Below are 14,032 nucleotides of genomic sequence, written 5' to 3'. Positions count from 1 at the left end.
CAAGTAGCCCTCATTTGATCCCAGTGATTGGATGCATTTGGACTTGATACCACCAAGGGTCATGCTTCTGTCAGTAAGTCCACAAAATCACACTTCATGTCAGATGCCCACCTCCATACACCAGGATGTTCCAGAGCAATCTTTCAGACCAAACCGAGGAACACTCAACCAACTAACCTTCAATCCCAGACCCTATTACTTTTTTTTTCTATTCTTTGGGTAAGCTATATTGACTTTAAGTCTCATCTCAAGAATAGGAAGGGACACATAACAAAGCTGACACATGACAACCTGCTATTGTGTCTTAAAGGGTCTTTTCCAGCTCTGACTCAGCACTTGCTCGTGAGGATCAGTCTCAACACAGACGGTTGTACATGGACCTTGCAACAGGCCTTTTGTTGGAAGAAGTGACCCAGTAGGAACCTGGTCTCCAGCACTAGACTGACAGTTCCTTAGGGAAAAGACAGTGGGTCTTAAATTCCATCCAAATCCACTAATGGTTCCCAGAAACAGCCATGAGGCCCACCATAACCTTTTTGCTAGAACCTTCACTCCCCACCCTGCGAGAGTGAGCCTCTTGCGAATTCCGGTTATTGTTGGGGCCACAGGATCAGCCTGCGGAATTTCCAGAAAATCAACCCTATCCCAGCAGGGTGTTAATCAGTAACACCCCAAGGGGACCACACTTTGGAATAACAAATATTTGCACAACGCTCTGGGCCACAAGCTTCTGCTTGCCTCTTTGCTCTGAATGATCTTCTTAACACCAGAGGTCGGAACTGGTAAGAGGCGGTGGATGGCGGGGTCCTCCTGCATGTCTAACAGGGCAGGGGTGGGGAGAAGCGCTGCTTCCACTTCTCCTAGTGGGCGTCAAGGTGAGATCTGGGGGGAAGGCATACTGTCTTTTAGCTTAGACCCCAAAGGGCTGTAAATCCAAGTTGGTCTTGGGGTGGCATAAAAGGCTTGTCAGCCAGAGACAGGAGGCGGCCAGGGGAATGGCTCTGAAGACTCGGTAGTTGTCTGCCATAACTCACTGCTCAGGCAAGCGAGCCTGGTCCCACCAGGGCTGGGGAGAGGCAAGGGAGGCACTGCTCCACACACACTGCTCAGAGCTGAGTGTCAGGTCAACAGCCTGCTGTTCAGGCTCCGTGTGAGCAGGTGTGTCCTCAGCACACCTGATGGTGCCCTGCTCCCGGGAGCACCATCCAGGGAGCACCCTGCATATATCGTGGATGGTTCCCATGACGAGCAAAGGCCTGAAAGAGCAAGTTACACTGTTCAGTAAGCAGGTGTCGTAACACTGGTAACAGACGTTACAGGGCTACTTCAGGAACAGTGAGACTTAGTCCTAGGAAAGGGTGACATCAAGCTGGTGCGCTGGCAAAGTTCCCTGATGGCCGAGACAGTCAGAAGCAACTGTGAAATCAGGAATAATCAGAGGGCTTAAGTTACAAAGCTGAACTAAACACAGTGATGGAATTCTCCTGGGCAGCTTGGGCTATTGGGACAGAAAATAACAAATTCAGGAAGCTTAACAAATATGTTTTCACGGTTCTAGCGGTCCAAGATGAGGGGCAGCATGGTTGGGTGTGGTGAGGACCCACTTACTGGTTTGCGGATGGCTGTCCTCTCAATGTGTCCTTGGTGGAGAGAGGAAGGTTCCAGTGTCTCGTATTCTAAGGACACACGCTAGCACCAGTCTATGCTTATGACCTCTTCCAGGCACCTCTCGAAGGCCCCGCCTTGCCATGTCTTCAGCTTAGCTGGGTAGGGCTTCAGTTATGAGTTGTGAAGGAACAGAGGTATGGTGTCCATAACCAAAATGAAGGCATGATACTGGGGATATTTTATACCTGGAAGGAGCTAACAACCCAATGCTTACAGCAATGTGGTGGCCTTGTCATTAGCACTGGGAAGCAAATCCTAAATAGTGACATTTGAGAAACCTGCGGGTCATTCAGGCTGGAAGGCAAGGGTGGGACTGGTTTCTGTGGGGAATTTAGCAAAGCAAGTGGCAAGGGTCTGTGTCCTAGGGCTGGATGTGGTTTGTGACAAGTATAGAAGAGGGACTGGGAGCAGTTCAGAAGCTGCTTGTCACATGCTGACTTGGGGTCCCATGGTCAGAGTGAGGGGCTCTACTGATGGGAACTGTCAGGCATCCCCCACAGGATACTTACTGTTATCCAGGCCTTCCTGTGGGCCAGCAGAGAGTGGACTATTGGGGAAATCTTAGTGGCATATATGTCAGACTCTAGGATACTGGTAATATGGATGAATACATTGAATGGCACAGTCCCAGAGCCAGGTTTTGGAACTGAGTGTGAAGAGGAAATTTCAGAAAGGTAGCAGCTGGCATCAGAGGGAAGAGTATGGTACTAGAATGCCACTGCCAGGGCAAAGTGAGCTTCCACTGGGCTGCGGGTAGAGGAAGGGAGGAGCCCTTCCAGGAACTGTATACAGGGCACGCAGAGGAGGAAGGGCTTAAATCACAAAGCTCTACGTGGGAACGCCTTCCTTTGGTCAGACTCCCTCTTAGACCCTCCAAATCCCCAGTCAAAGGTGTCACACATCAAGGCCCTGGGGCTCAGCATGGAGGGGCTGTATGATATATCTTGTAGCCAAATGATAAAGGTGAAGCCCAAAGCAGATCAATAAATGGCTCCAACTCCCTCCTGGTCCATTCCATAGAAAAGAGCCATACCTGGCCCTGCCGGAGGAAAGCCAGTGAGCAGAAACTAGGGGAGGACCACAAGCTGCTCAAGAACCTGGCAGAGGACAGGACTTGGAAGAAGGCTTGTAAGTGACCTCCCGGTATGGTGTCCCCCAACTTATCTGCTCCAGGTCAGTCTAGGATATAGCTAACCTGCAAGAACCCAGGAAAGCCCACACCTACAAAGCAAAGATGTTTTACTAGGTATTAAGTCTCTCTCTCTCTCTCTCTCTCTCTCTCTCTCTCTCTCTCTCTCTCTCTCTCTTTTCCTCCCTCCCTCCCTCCCTCCCTTCCCCATCTCTCTCTCCCAGGATGAAGTGGCCCCTGGCCTCCACAGCTGAGCATATGAGGGCAACTTCAAGCCTGTTGCTTCCTGTCCTCCTGGCAGAGGTGTGTCTGGTGACCAGTTTAAACTTCAGCTCCCATTTACCAGAGGCCCAGGCAGAGTTAGAGTCTCAGGATCCTCAGAACCAGACTTGGGTTCCCAGCGATGAAGAGGAGGAAGAATATTGGCTGAGGACTAGCCAGCAGCAGCTGTCCAATGAGACTTCAAACTTTGGGTTCAGCCTGCTACGGAAGATCTCCATGAGACACGATGGCAATGTAATCTTTTCGCCATTTGGCCTGTCTGTGGCCATGGTGAACTTGATGTTGGGGGCCAAGGGAGAGACCAGAGTCCAGGTGGAGAATGGGCTCCATCTACAGGCCCTGAGTCAGGCAGAACCCCTCATCCTCCCATCCCTCTTCAAGAGGCTCAGAGAAACCCTCTCCAACAATCAGAAGCTGGACCTCACCCAGGGGAGCTTTGCCTTCATCCACAAGGACTTTGATATCAAAGAGACCTACCTCAATCTATCCAAGAAGTATTTTGATACAGAGTGTGTTTCTACAAATTTTCGAAATTCCTCACAGGCCAAAGGGCTTATGAACTACTACATTAACAAAGAGACTCGGGGAAAAATTCCCAAGCTCTTTGATGAGATTAATCCTGAAACAAAGTTAATTCTGGTGGACTACATCTTGTTCAAAGGTATTTTGTTAGTCTTCTGTTGCTGCAAAGCCATGGGAACCTGACCCTCTCTCCATTTCCTTCTTCTGGTCAGTGTAGTTAGTGCAAAAGGATGCTCTGCAAGCATGGGCTCTGCTTTACAGGTCCAGCACACATTGAAGAGGGAACGATGCTTTCCCCGAGGCCCCTCTCTTACCACCTGCAGACCTGTGGTCCTCAGTTCCCACAGCTCCTCTGCCTGGTTTTCTTCCTAATGTTTGAGAAAGGTAGCACTGGAATGTTGAATGTGAAGCTCACTATCAGTGAGAATTGGGCTGCATCTCCCATTCTGTTTTTGTGATCGGGGCCAAAAGTGTGTGTGCGTGCGTGCGTTTGTCTGTGTGCAGGTAAACCCAGAGGTCAGAGGTGTTGGATCCTCCTAGAATTGGAGTTACAGGCAGTTGTGAGACACCCAGTAGGGGTGCTAGGAACCACACTCGAGTCCTCTGTACAAGCAGTATGTGCTCTTAACTGCTAAGCCACCTCTCCAGTACCCTGATCTTAGATTTTTTTATATAAAAATTGGGATTCTAACTTGCTATAGGTATAAAGCCACCACAGCTGACATATGCTAGGTACTGCACATTGTGCTTAGAACTTACTACCCACCATGGGACAGGAATAGGTGGCATCTTTGCTATTCCTGGTAGTCAATGTAGCAAGCAGAGTAGGGCCACTGTCTCCTTTCTTAAAGGGATGCAGGTGAAGATTGAAGAAGCTAGGTTGATCAGGATCACAAATGGATGGTAGAGGCTAAATACAAAGAAGGATCCCATAACCTCATTACCCCAATTTCTTCCAGCTCCAACAGGGCACAGGGTATGGTGTGGATGCCTCTGGTACTTAAAGCTATACCAGGAGACTCACAAAGCCCTAGATTGAAGGGTCCTTTGCCAGGACCCCAAAACAGATACTCAGTAGAGTCGTGTAGTGGCCTCTCCTCTCAGAGCCACATGAAGAAATGTTGAACTGGAAAAACCCCTACTATCAGTAAAGTATATGTTTGCATAAGGGCATGATGGGGCCATGTGGTAGCCAGGAGTCCCTCATGCAGAGAGTCATTGGAAGCCATCCGCCAGGAAATGAAGTTTTGTTCAGATCCAGAATAAGGGAACAAATGAGAGGAAGGGTCATCTTTGTCTTTGTGGGTGGTTCCATGATGGGTCATGGTTAGAGCTAAAGTTTGATGTTTGGGGAATTCATTGCCTGGGCTATGGTTCAAGTAAACTCGAAAAAGGAGTGGCACTCCCTGTTCGGAGTAAATGGGGTAGGTAGGATAGTCTCTCCTCCACCACTCAAGCAAAACCAGTGTGTTCTGTGGAGGCTTTCTTCCATAGGGGCTTTCTTCTCACTTGTTCAGGGAAGTGGCTGACTCCATTTGATCCCGTCTCTACCGAGGCTGACAATTTCCACCTGGACAAATACAAGGCTGTTAAGGTGCCCATGATGTACCGGGAAGGCAACTTTGCCTCCACCTTTGATAAGAAGTTCCGTTGTCACATCCTCAAACTGCCCTACCAAGGAAATGCCACCATGCTAGTGGTCCTCACGGAGAAAACAGGTGACCACTTGGCCCTAGAGGACTACCTGACCATAGACCTTGTGGAGACATGGCTCCAGGATATGAAAACCAGGTATGTTGCTTCCCCTGCTTCTCAGATATGGCCTGCCATCCTCATGATCACTCCCAACAGTTTTACCCAATGCCCTCTGGCTTACTGCCCATGCTTCCCTGTGAGTACCAAGCTCCTACAGGTAGAAGCAATATCTGTCCTGTTTTCTATTCTATCTTCAGCATCCTCAGTGTAAGCCTAGGTTTATTGTTTATTAACTCAGCAAATACAACTATTTGCCTATTGAGATACCTCTTGGTAAATGTACTTTTGACTACTCTTTATAGAGCAAGAAAACTGAAAATTAAGATTAATTTGATGTCATTAGTAGATTTTTTTTCTGAGTCAAAAAAGTCATCTTTCCAAATCTCATAATCTTAGAGAACTCTGAGGGAAAATAAACAACCTTGGAGCCTTCCTGGCTAAGATGGCTGGGCTAGTTGAAAGCGCTCTTTGCTTCCTCTGTCTGCTCATCCCCACGTTCTCTGGGAATACTTGGTCTGGGGTCCTGGGCTGGGACAGCATCCTCCAGTAGTCTGAAGGGATGCAGGAAGCATCTAGGAAGTTGGTTGGGGTTGTTTTTTCAAGTGGACATGGAGTGTGGCATCCTTTGCTAATTCTTTGGATTTTGCATAGTGAGCTAAGAAACTAGCTCTCTGGGGGAGACAAAGTGAGTATTCATAAGCCTAAAGTATTTTCTCTGAGACAGAACACTATGAAAGGATCACATGAGCTATATAAAGTCAGGCAAATATTCTTGGAGGGAGGAAGAAACCATGTCCTTATCAGCAGTCCCTAGCCATTTTACCATCATCTGTCCATGTGCCACAGGAAAATGGAGGTTTTCTTCCCCAAGTTCAAGCTGGACCAGAGGTATGAGATGCACAAGCTGCTCCAGCAGATGGGAATCAGGAAAATCTTTTCCACTTCAGCTGACCTCAGCGAACTCTCAGCCGTGGCAAGAAATCTTCAGGTGTCCAAGGCAAGTCAGGGGCTGTGCTGAGGCCCAGTCCTCAGCTACAAAGCCTCTGAAACCAACAAATACTGTGCAAACCATGTTGTTGTGATTAAATGTCTAGCTTTGGTAAGAAATTTTACTCCAGTTCTAATAATTTGAAGTAGCATCCAAGCCGGGTGTTCTAAGAACCTCAAGCCATGCTACTCAAACACCTTTTTAACTAGGTTCTCATTGGAAGAGCTCCATGCCTCTTCTCTCCCAAGGCCTAGGGAGGCATCTGCTCCTCAGACAGACTGCCTTATAACCCATCAGTACCTGTGTTGAATATCAAAAAGGCTCATGAAATTATATCACCTTTAGTATGAAAGAAACCCCTAGTCATCACCTGGCCCAGCCTGCCATGCCTTGTGATGGCCATTCTATCTCCTCTATAGTTAGCCTTAGAAGACCCTCTTGTTCTTCCTCCCACACCGTTCCCCCTCCTTCCCATTCTTCAGACAAGGGTCTCATCCCTTCTTTGAAAAACAGCCTAATACACAAATGGCTGATTATTTTGCAATATGTTGACTGGTAAGTACTCCAACTCACACTTTTTGGTCCTGTTTCTGAAGTACTGAGAACAAGTTTATTCAGCTTTGGTACTAGTAAGCACATACTTTGTATGTATGAAAGCTGGTACCTCAGGAAGGTATTTTGAGGAGCCTGGACATACCAAACCCTTTGGTGTCCTTCTGGTTAGCACTGCTAGCTCGCACCAAATCTCTTTAGCTAATTAGTGTTCTTCTGGGAAGCAATCTTGGTTCTTGCAGCAGTTCTGGGCACTGCAGTGAATTAGTGAGCATTCCTGGCCTGTGCTCCTTGCAACTCTGTCCCTCATCATTACAAACAAGATTTGATTCAGATTTGTTCATACAATTGTTAATTCTGAGAGATTTAAATTGGTACCCATGTAAGTAAGAGCCAGCAGGGTAACCTCAGCCTGAGTAAAGACAACCAGGGTCCAGGAAGGCATCATAAACCCTGAGGCTTGCCCACAGGAAATGCCTCAGAGCAATATCAGGCAGCCAAAAGTGCCTTCAAGGCCCAGGAGCTCAGCTCAAGAAGCAGCATTACAAAGTACATGTTCAATAAATACATACTAGATGCCCACATGTAGACATTTACCAGCCAGCTTCCCTGATCCCAAGCCTAGGATGCATCTCCCAGACCCCACACCAGTTGCCATAGCCTCCTGGTATTGTTTTGATTTATGAGGCAGTCTATGGCACAATCTCATGCACCTCTTGGCTGCAACATTGAACCTCAGGAACATGGCTGGGTGGGCAGAACTACTGTGGAGATTTTCTGTCAATTCCCTTTTCCCATTGCCAAATAGTCTTCCGCGTCCTTTCCTTTTCTAGGTCTTACAACAATCGGTGCTTGAAGTAGATGAAAGAGGAACTGAGGCAGTGGCAGGGACACTGTCTGAGATTGTCGCTTACTCCATGCCTCCTGTCATCAAAGTGAACCGACCTTTTCATTTCATGATCTATGAGGAGATGTCCAAGATGCTTCTGTTCCTGGGCAGGGTGGTGAACCCCACTGTCCTGTGACTCAGGCGTGTGTAATCAGATGCTGAGTTAGAGGGGTCTGAACCACAGGACGCCGGTGGTGAATGGTAAAGAATGTGCCCTCCTCTGCATCTGGCCAGTTTGTTGTGGCTGTTCTCTGATTAACACAAAAATTAAAATGACTCATATTTTAAGGAGATTCTGTGCAATCTGTCCAGCATTTTAAACTTGCTCCTGAGAGCCTTTGTTGACTGACTGAAGACTAGCTGAGCAGAGTCTTTCTCTGCAGCTCACATGTCTGCACGTTGAGAGCAGTAGGTAGGGCAGCTGGTGTCTCTGGACAGTCTCTGGGGAGCACATGGGCATTCTCCTACAGGCATGTTTCTCCCTCTAGTTCTCTCACGCAAAATCAGGGTTTTAATTTAGTTTATGCCAGAATTCCTCTGTCTCTCTCTTCTTCCCCATCCCCACCCCACCCTCCACTGACAGGGGCCTACAACATAGCTCTGACTGGCATGGAACTCTATGAAGATCAGGCTGGCTTTGAACTTGAAGAAATCCACCTGCTTCTGCCTCATGAGTGTGCGCCACCATGCTCAGAGGGTTTTTGCATTGTAATATGTTTTAATTAATCACAGAATTCTTTCATTTTTATCATGAAATCACCATAATCTATCCTAATCACAATGTCTGGCTCAACAATACCCCCTCATTTCCATGATACATCTGGTCACATATTTCCATCACAGGAACCACAGATCATCCAGTTCAATGCTTTTGTTTTATACGGAAAACAAATGGGCCAGAACTAAGGCCACATCCTGACTTTCAGGAATGACAGGCACTTTTTCCTCTGTGCACTCCTTTCTTCCTAAGAGTTTATATATGTACGTATAAATATGTACGCTGTAGCAATGAATACAGTCTCAATTATATTTAGCTTTTGCCAACAAAAAGTATAAGTCTTGTTCATTGTTGATTAAGGACACATCTTCATGAGCCTTTATCATGTGGAGGGCCTTGACTATAGTGCCCACAGTACGTGATGAATATATCAAGTCTTATATCTCAGTGGGAGGAAAACATTTGCCCAAGGCCACTCAGTATGACCATGGTAAGTCAATCCTTCCTTCTTCTTCTAGTCTCAAGTCTCCATCTTCCCTCTCTAAAAGTCTCTCAGAGACTGCCTTGATCATCCACTGTGGTTAAACAAAAGTAAGCATGGACTTTGTCCCAATATGAAAGGAAAATGAAAATCCCTCTAAAGCATTCTTGGGTAGTCATTTTCTATCTTATAGAAATGAGATAAGACAGTACTTTGGAACTGGGCAGTGGTGGCACACACTTTTAATCCCAGCACTCGCAAAGCAGAGGCAGGCAGATCTCTGAGTTCGAGGCCAGCCTGGTCTACAGAGTGAGTTCCAGATCAGCCAGGACTGTTACATAGAGAAATCCTGTCTCTAAAACACAAACAAACAAAAAGACAGTACTTTGGGATTAGTCAGAGATTCCTGAATGAGGCTAACTAGTCTCAAAATGTCAGCTATGTTGACGAAATTCTTAGTTGCACTTCTATCAGCTGTCTAATAATAAACACACCTAAAGCTAATTAGCTCCTTAGTGACTTAATGGCTGTAAGTCAAGAGTAACATGAACAGGAGGCAGTCTAAACCAGGCTTCCTCACCACAGTCTCAACATTAACTCACTCTGTAGTTATCCCAGGCATTAATGGTGTTCACTTAGGACCAGAAAACTCTTGGACCTAGGAAGAGAGACAAGAGAGGACAGCTCTAACTGGCATTCATAGGTACTTGTGTTCAGTTATTTGGTTGTGCTTGTGGGGAAATAGTAGGAAGAGAAATTTTATTTTATGTATATGGATGTTTGTTTGCATGGATATTCGCACACCAGAGGAGAGCTTCGGATCCCATAGGACTAGAGTTATAGGTGGCTATGAGTCAGCATGTGGATGCTGGGAACTGAACCTGGGGCCAGAAAAGAGGAATTTCTGGCTCTTTTCCCACTTTGAGAGATGAAATCTAGTAAAGCAAGCCTACAGTTATAACCATACTGAAATAAACATAGCCAAAGCCAGTGGCAGGTAGGCCAGCACTGCAGAGGGAGCAGAGCACTGTCAACACACCTAGTTCAAGGAGGTTAGGTTTGCTGACAAAATGAAGATATGAGTGGGTGTGCCTATTTGCTACCCACTTGCATTTTAATCTTCCTGCATATTTGTCTCTGGGATATGATTTTTAACAAAGATTCAAATTTTTAAAAAGTTTTTAATGCTTGTGAAAAGAAATACTTCCAAAAGTAATTTTGAATAACTGTTTAATTGAGAATTTAATGCCTAAGCAATTGACTTCCAACTTTATAAGCAGTGGTGACTATTCTGTCAGATCACTTCCCCCTTGTCCCACATATATAACAAGAATATAAAAAGTTTATAACTACTAAGTGTATTATTTAACAATCAAGTTGAAACTTTCCATTTTATTTAAAGTAGACATAGTCAATGCCGACTTTTTGAACCAGAGTACTGGAAAAACTGATGCAGCCTTGAGGTCCCCTTATGCACAACGAATTCTCCAGACCACAGTAGATTCAATCCCACATTACTAACGCTAGTAGGAGACATAAACTAGTTAAACTGAATTCCCTTATGCAGAACAGTCAAGTTTCTCATGGCTACCAGACTCTCACTTCTGACCTGACTGTCCTTGATGAATGGTGTTATGAGTCCCTCAATGGTCCCTAAAGAGGTCATAGGGAAGGAAAGGAATGACAAATAATGAAAAAGCAGTAAGCAGCTGTCCCAGAGTCCTTTCGAGTTAACATAAATCTGCTCCACTTGCTCATTGTTTAAAGATGAACTGCCCTTTCTTCATAGAGTAAGAGCTGTAGGAAAGTATTTAAAACTTTTCTCACAAGTGCTCATTAACCTCTGCTTTATTTTAAACAAGCTCATTATCCATTTCACATTATAAAAAGTAACCACGCACACATATGCATTCACAAATTAGATCATCTTTATCATACATCAATATATCTTTAAAAAACAAGTATTTTCTGATATCAATATAGGTGTATGCTGATTGCATTTGAAATAGAGAAGCTGACAATAGCTTCATACATTCTATCTCAGGAACCGATACTTTAAAGTTAAGGACAATCTATGTTCCACAGGCAAACTTTGATGGAAGTATTAGCATCATACAAATGGCTGCTGTTGACGTAGTGTGAGCATGATAGCTTGAAATAACAGCTGATTCAAACTAGATTCATCATTTGAAATTAAGGACAGATACAATCCAAAATGTAAACAAAGCATTTATAAAAGAAATTCTGGGAATTAAGGAAATCATCAATCTATCATTTTTAAGGTATTTGTTAGCTAAAATCTTTGCAGATTTTCATGGCCGAATCTAGACTGGGGTTGTCCAGGTGCTGACACTGTCACAGGATCCCAGGACCCATAGGACAGTGTTTGGTTTGATTTTTCTTCTTGGCTTAGAGAGCTCTGAGGAAATACAGTGCCTTTCTTACCTCCCGTGTCCCTGCCCAGGTTGCTACCCAAGGAGCAATCAGCTAATCCAGACTGCTATGGAATGTCTAAATGTACAACTTACAGTAACCAAGAGCAGCTTCTCACAGACAGGCATGTCTCTCCTGCAGTCTGGGTACACATCCCAAGCTGGAGCTCATTACACTGTACTGGGCACTGAGGTTCAGAGCCCATGCTAAAACGTGTCATACCTCCTAGGAATTCTAATTCCAAGTAAGGTACGTTTCACAGCAGCTGCATGATGTCCCCTTCCCCTCCACACTTCAACAAGCCCGGCCATCACTGGAGCTCTTTTCCACCGTCACAGTCTCTGCCGAATGCTTGCTTCCTTCACCAAGCAGTTGACTTAAGGATTGGATTTTCTGGATTTTCTGATGAAAGAAGGAAATAAAGTGGAAGGAGAGAAGGGAGGGAAGCAGGGAAGGAGAAAGAGACCAAAAAGAAGACATAAAACAATTATCCATATAAAGTAAATAAAGAAATGTAAATTAATGCTACTCTGAGTAAGCCTACAACAATGAGAACTCTGTTTAAGAGGAAATGAATTACACGTTAAAGATTACTCAGAATTACCTGTAAGTATCAAAGACCACCCTGTGGACACCTAGTATCATCCCCTTCACTTTCCATAACTTTTTCTACATTTTCGATTTTGTATGACCATAAAGGAAATTGCACAGGAATATCAACTGTCTAGTCTAGAAGACAGACTCTATGCCACACACCTGTACTCCCTTTCTGAGACACTGCTTGTCAGCACCAGAGGTGTCATTGGTAAAGCAAGTGCATGCACTGCACAGAATTTTTCTTAGAGTTTTTACTTCTAAGTAAAACTTACAAGTTTTTCATGAGGAAACACTTTCTGCAATCACTTCACAGGCTTGTTTTAAATAAAGAGTACCTCTTTTCAATTTGGATATGACAGTCTCTGAAACACTAGATACCAATCACCCACCCAACCAATGGGCATGTTAGGAGCATATGCCAGGTGCTGCACAGTCGGGCATGTGTGCAGAAGCAGCTGTGTATGCTAGCAAGCCTTCCTTCAGATCTCTTGAAACAGGTACAAACTCTGTATGAGTTCTCATGGGTCTTTATTGTGAATTCATTTTGGTAACCATCGGTTACTCAAGAAAATAGGAAATACAGTTTGTAAAAAGGAAATGCGTGTTCACAACATAAAAACAGACAAAGTATCTGGAATAAAGGAAAGCCACCACAAAATACTGGTTCAGCAGTCTTTTCTCTAAAAAACAAAACTAGTTCTAATGATGCTACCATGTTCCTCAGGAGAAGCTCAGGGCAGTAAAAATGAGGGTCTGGATTCTAATGAAAAAAAAAAAGATAGTTTATTTTCTTTTTTAAAAAGAGAAAAAAAAACAAAAAAATTAAAAAAGAGGGTCTGGGGTTAAAGAGAGAAATCTCAGGATAAAAAGAGGTCCCTTAAAGGAGCTATGGGCCAGACTTGCTATTTGACAGATATGTATAAACCCGAGGGCCAGGCTCAGCACTACACAGCGACTTTCCTCATACTTGAGTGGGTACATGAGTCTAGCCTAGAGTGCTGCATACCAACCCATGCCACCTCTGCTCCCATAGCTCCTAAATAGCACTAGAGCTTTCTGTAGAAAGAATAGCCTTCAAGTTGGCACCACTATTCTGCAATATCTGAATCACCTGTTGCTATCATTATTTTTGGAGTATTTAGTCCCACTGAGTTTCATCCAATATCTTTATTTTTGAATTCTGAATGAAATGGGGTACACATATTTCTAAGTATATACCAAATGGTCAATCAGAATTTAAAATGAATTATAACTAGCTCCTAAAAGAAACTTCAGCCAGCCAGAGAAGAGTTTCCATAGAAAGAAGTAGCTTAAAAACCTTATTCAAAAACTTAAGCTAGGCATAGTGAGGTATACTTGTAATTAATCTCAGCATTTGGGAGGCTACAGCAAGAGGGCTCAAGTTCTAGGCCAGAGTGGGCTATATAGTGAGCCCTGTCTCAAAAACAGAAAGAAAGGAAGGAGGGAGGGAAGAAGAAAGAGAGGAAGGAGGGAAAATATAGAAAGGAAAAGCCCATGAATTTAGTAAGTTTCATTGTGATTTGAATGGCTGTTATGTATAAAAGAACAAAGCTGTAACTATATTTTGGGCATCCTTGCAGTGTTATTGTAATGGTTTTTAGGGTATCATTCTTTTAAAGGTCTAAAAGAAACAAATTCAAACAAGGAGCAAATAGCACACAAAGGAACCATGAAGAAAGAAAGCAGGCCCTTTATAACTTTAACTTCAAAGCACAAGTATTGTCTACAAATGCGTTCAGCTCAGCCACACTCTGGGTCCTGTGTTGTTGTGACATCAGCTGTAGCCACCTTTCTGAATGCCAGGTGATCAGATACATCAGTTAGTGGGTATTTAGGTACCTAGTAGACGATGTCTTTGCCACATGGTAATATCAAATATCTTGTACACTCTAACATAGTCAAGGCTCTCACTTACCTTCATCTTCCAACATTCCCTTGCTACAGACATTTTTGTTCTTTCAAGTGTGGAAGTGGGAAGTAAGGTGCCCTGAGTCAAA

At 44.5% G+C, this 14,032-nt stretch overlaps 2 protein-coding genes across 6 annotated transcripts in view; one reads left to right on the top strand and one right to left on the bottom strand.

Annotated features, from left to right (window-relative positions):
- The first annotated feature begins 663 nt into the window (after nt 1–663).
- Serpina10 (serpin family A member 10) lies at nt 664–8,076 on the top strand. Of its 5 annotated transcripts, none has more exons than XM_050151542.1 (6): nt 708–782; nt 2,689–2,841; nt 3,022–3,740; nt 5,119–5,392; nt 6,203–6,353; nt 7,730–8,076. In XM_050151542.1, the coding sequence occupies exons 3-6, from the start codon at nt 3,023–3,025 to the stop codon at nt 7,919–7,921; spliced, it is 1,335 nt and encodes a 444-aa protein (XP_050007499.1). In that variant the 5' UTR covers nt 708–782; nt 2,689–2,841; nt 3,022; the 3' UTR covers nt 7,922–8,076. The 5 variants fall into 5 exon arrangements, with proteins under 5 accessions (XP_050007497.1, XP_050007499.1, XP_050007495.1 ...); XM_050151538.1 differs by having other exon boundaries at nt 709–782; nt 2,689–2,796; XM_050151539.1 differs by lacking the exon at nt 708–782 and adding an exon at nt 857–875 and having other exon boundaries at nt 2,689–2,796.
- Nucleotides 8,077–8,189: 113 nt separating this feature from the next.
- Ppp4r4 (protein phosphatase 4 regulatory subunit 4) overlaps nt 8,190–14,032 on the bottom strand; it is a 97,101-nt gene continuing 91,258 nt past the window's right edge. Inside the window, exon 25 of the mRNA XM_050151537.1 lies at nt 8,190–11,819. Within this exon, the coding sequence (XP_050007494.1) occupies nt 11,795–11,819 (25 nt within the window). The 3' untranslated portion in view covers nt 8,190–11,794. The remainder of the gene's footprint in view (nt 11,820–14,032) is intronic.

The sequence above is a fragment of the Alexandromys fortis genome, unplaced genomic scaffold, assembly GCF_014885135.2.
Source record: "Alexandromys fortis isolate MF-2015 unplaced genomic scaffold, M_Fortis_MF-2015_v1.1 scaffold_63, whole genome shotgun sequence".
Taxonomy (NCBI): domain Eukaryota; kingdom Metazoa; phylum Chordata; class Mammalia; order Rodentia; family Cricetidae; genus Alexandromys; species Alexandromys fortis.
The sequence above is the reverse complement of the archived record's forward strand: the minus strand, read 5'-3'. Positions and strand labels throughout refer to the sequence as shown.

Bases quoted from the DNA above. Each gene is read 5' to 3' on its own strand.
- Serpina10 (XM_050151540.1), top strand. From the start codon at position 3,023: ATGAAGTGGCCCCTGGCCTCCACAGCTGAGCATATGAGGGCAACTTCA. The intron at 3,741-5,118 runs GTATTTTGTTAG...TCACTTGTTCAG, and splicing joins GGACTACATCTTGTTCAAAG to GGAAGTGGCTGACTCCATTT. The intron at 6,354-7,729 runs GCAAGTCAGGGG...TTCCTTTTCTAG, and splicing joins GAAATCTTCAGGTGTCCAAG to GTCTTACAACAATCGGTGCT.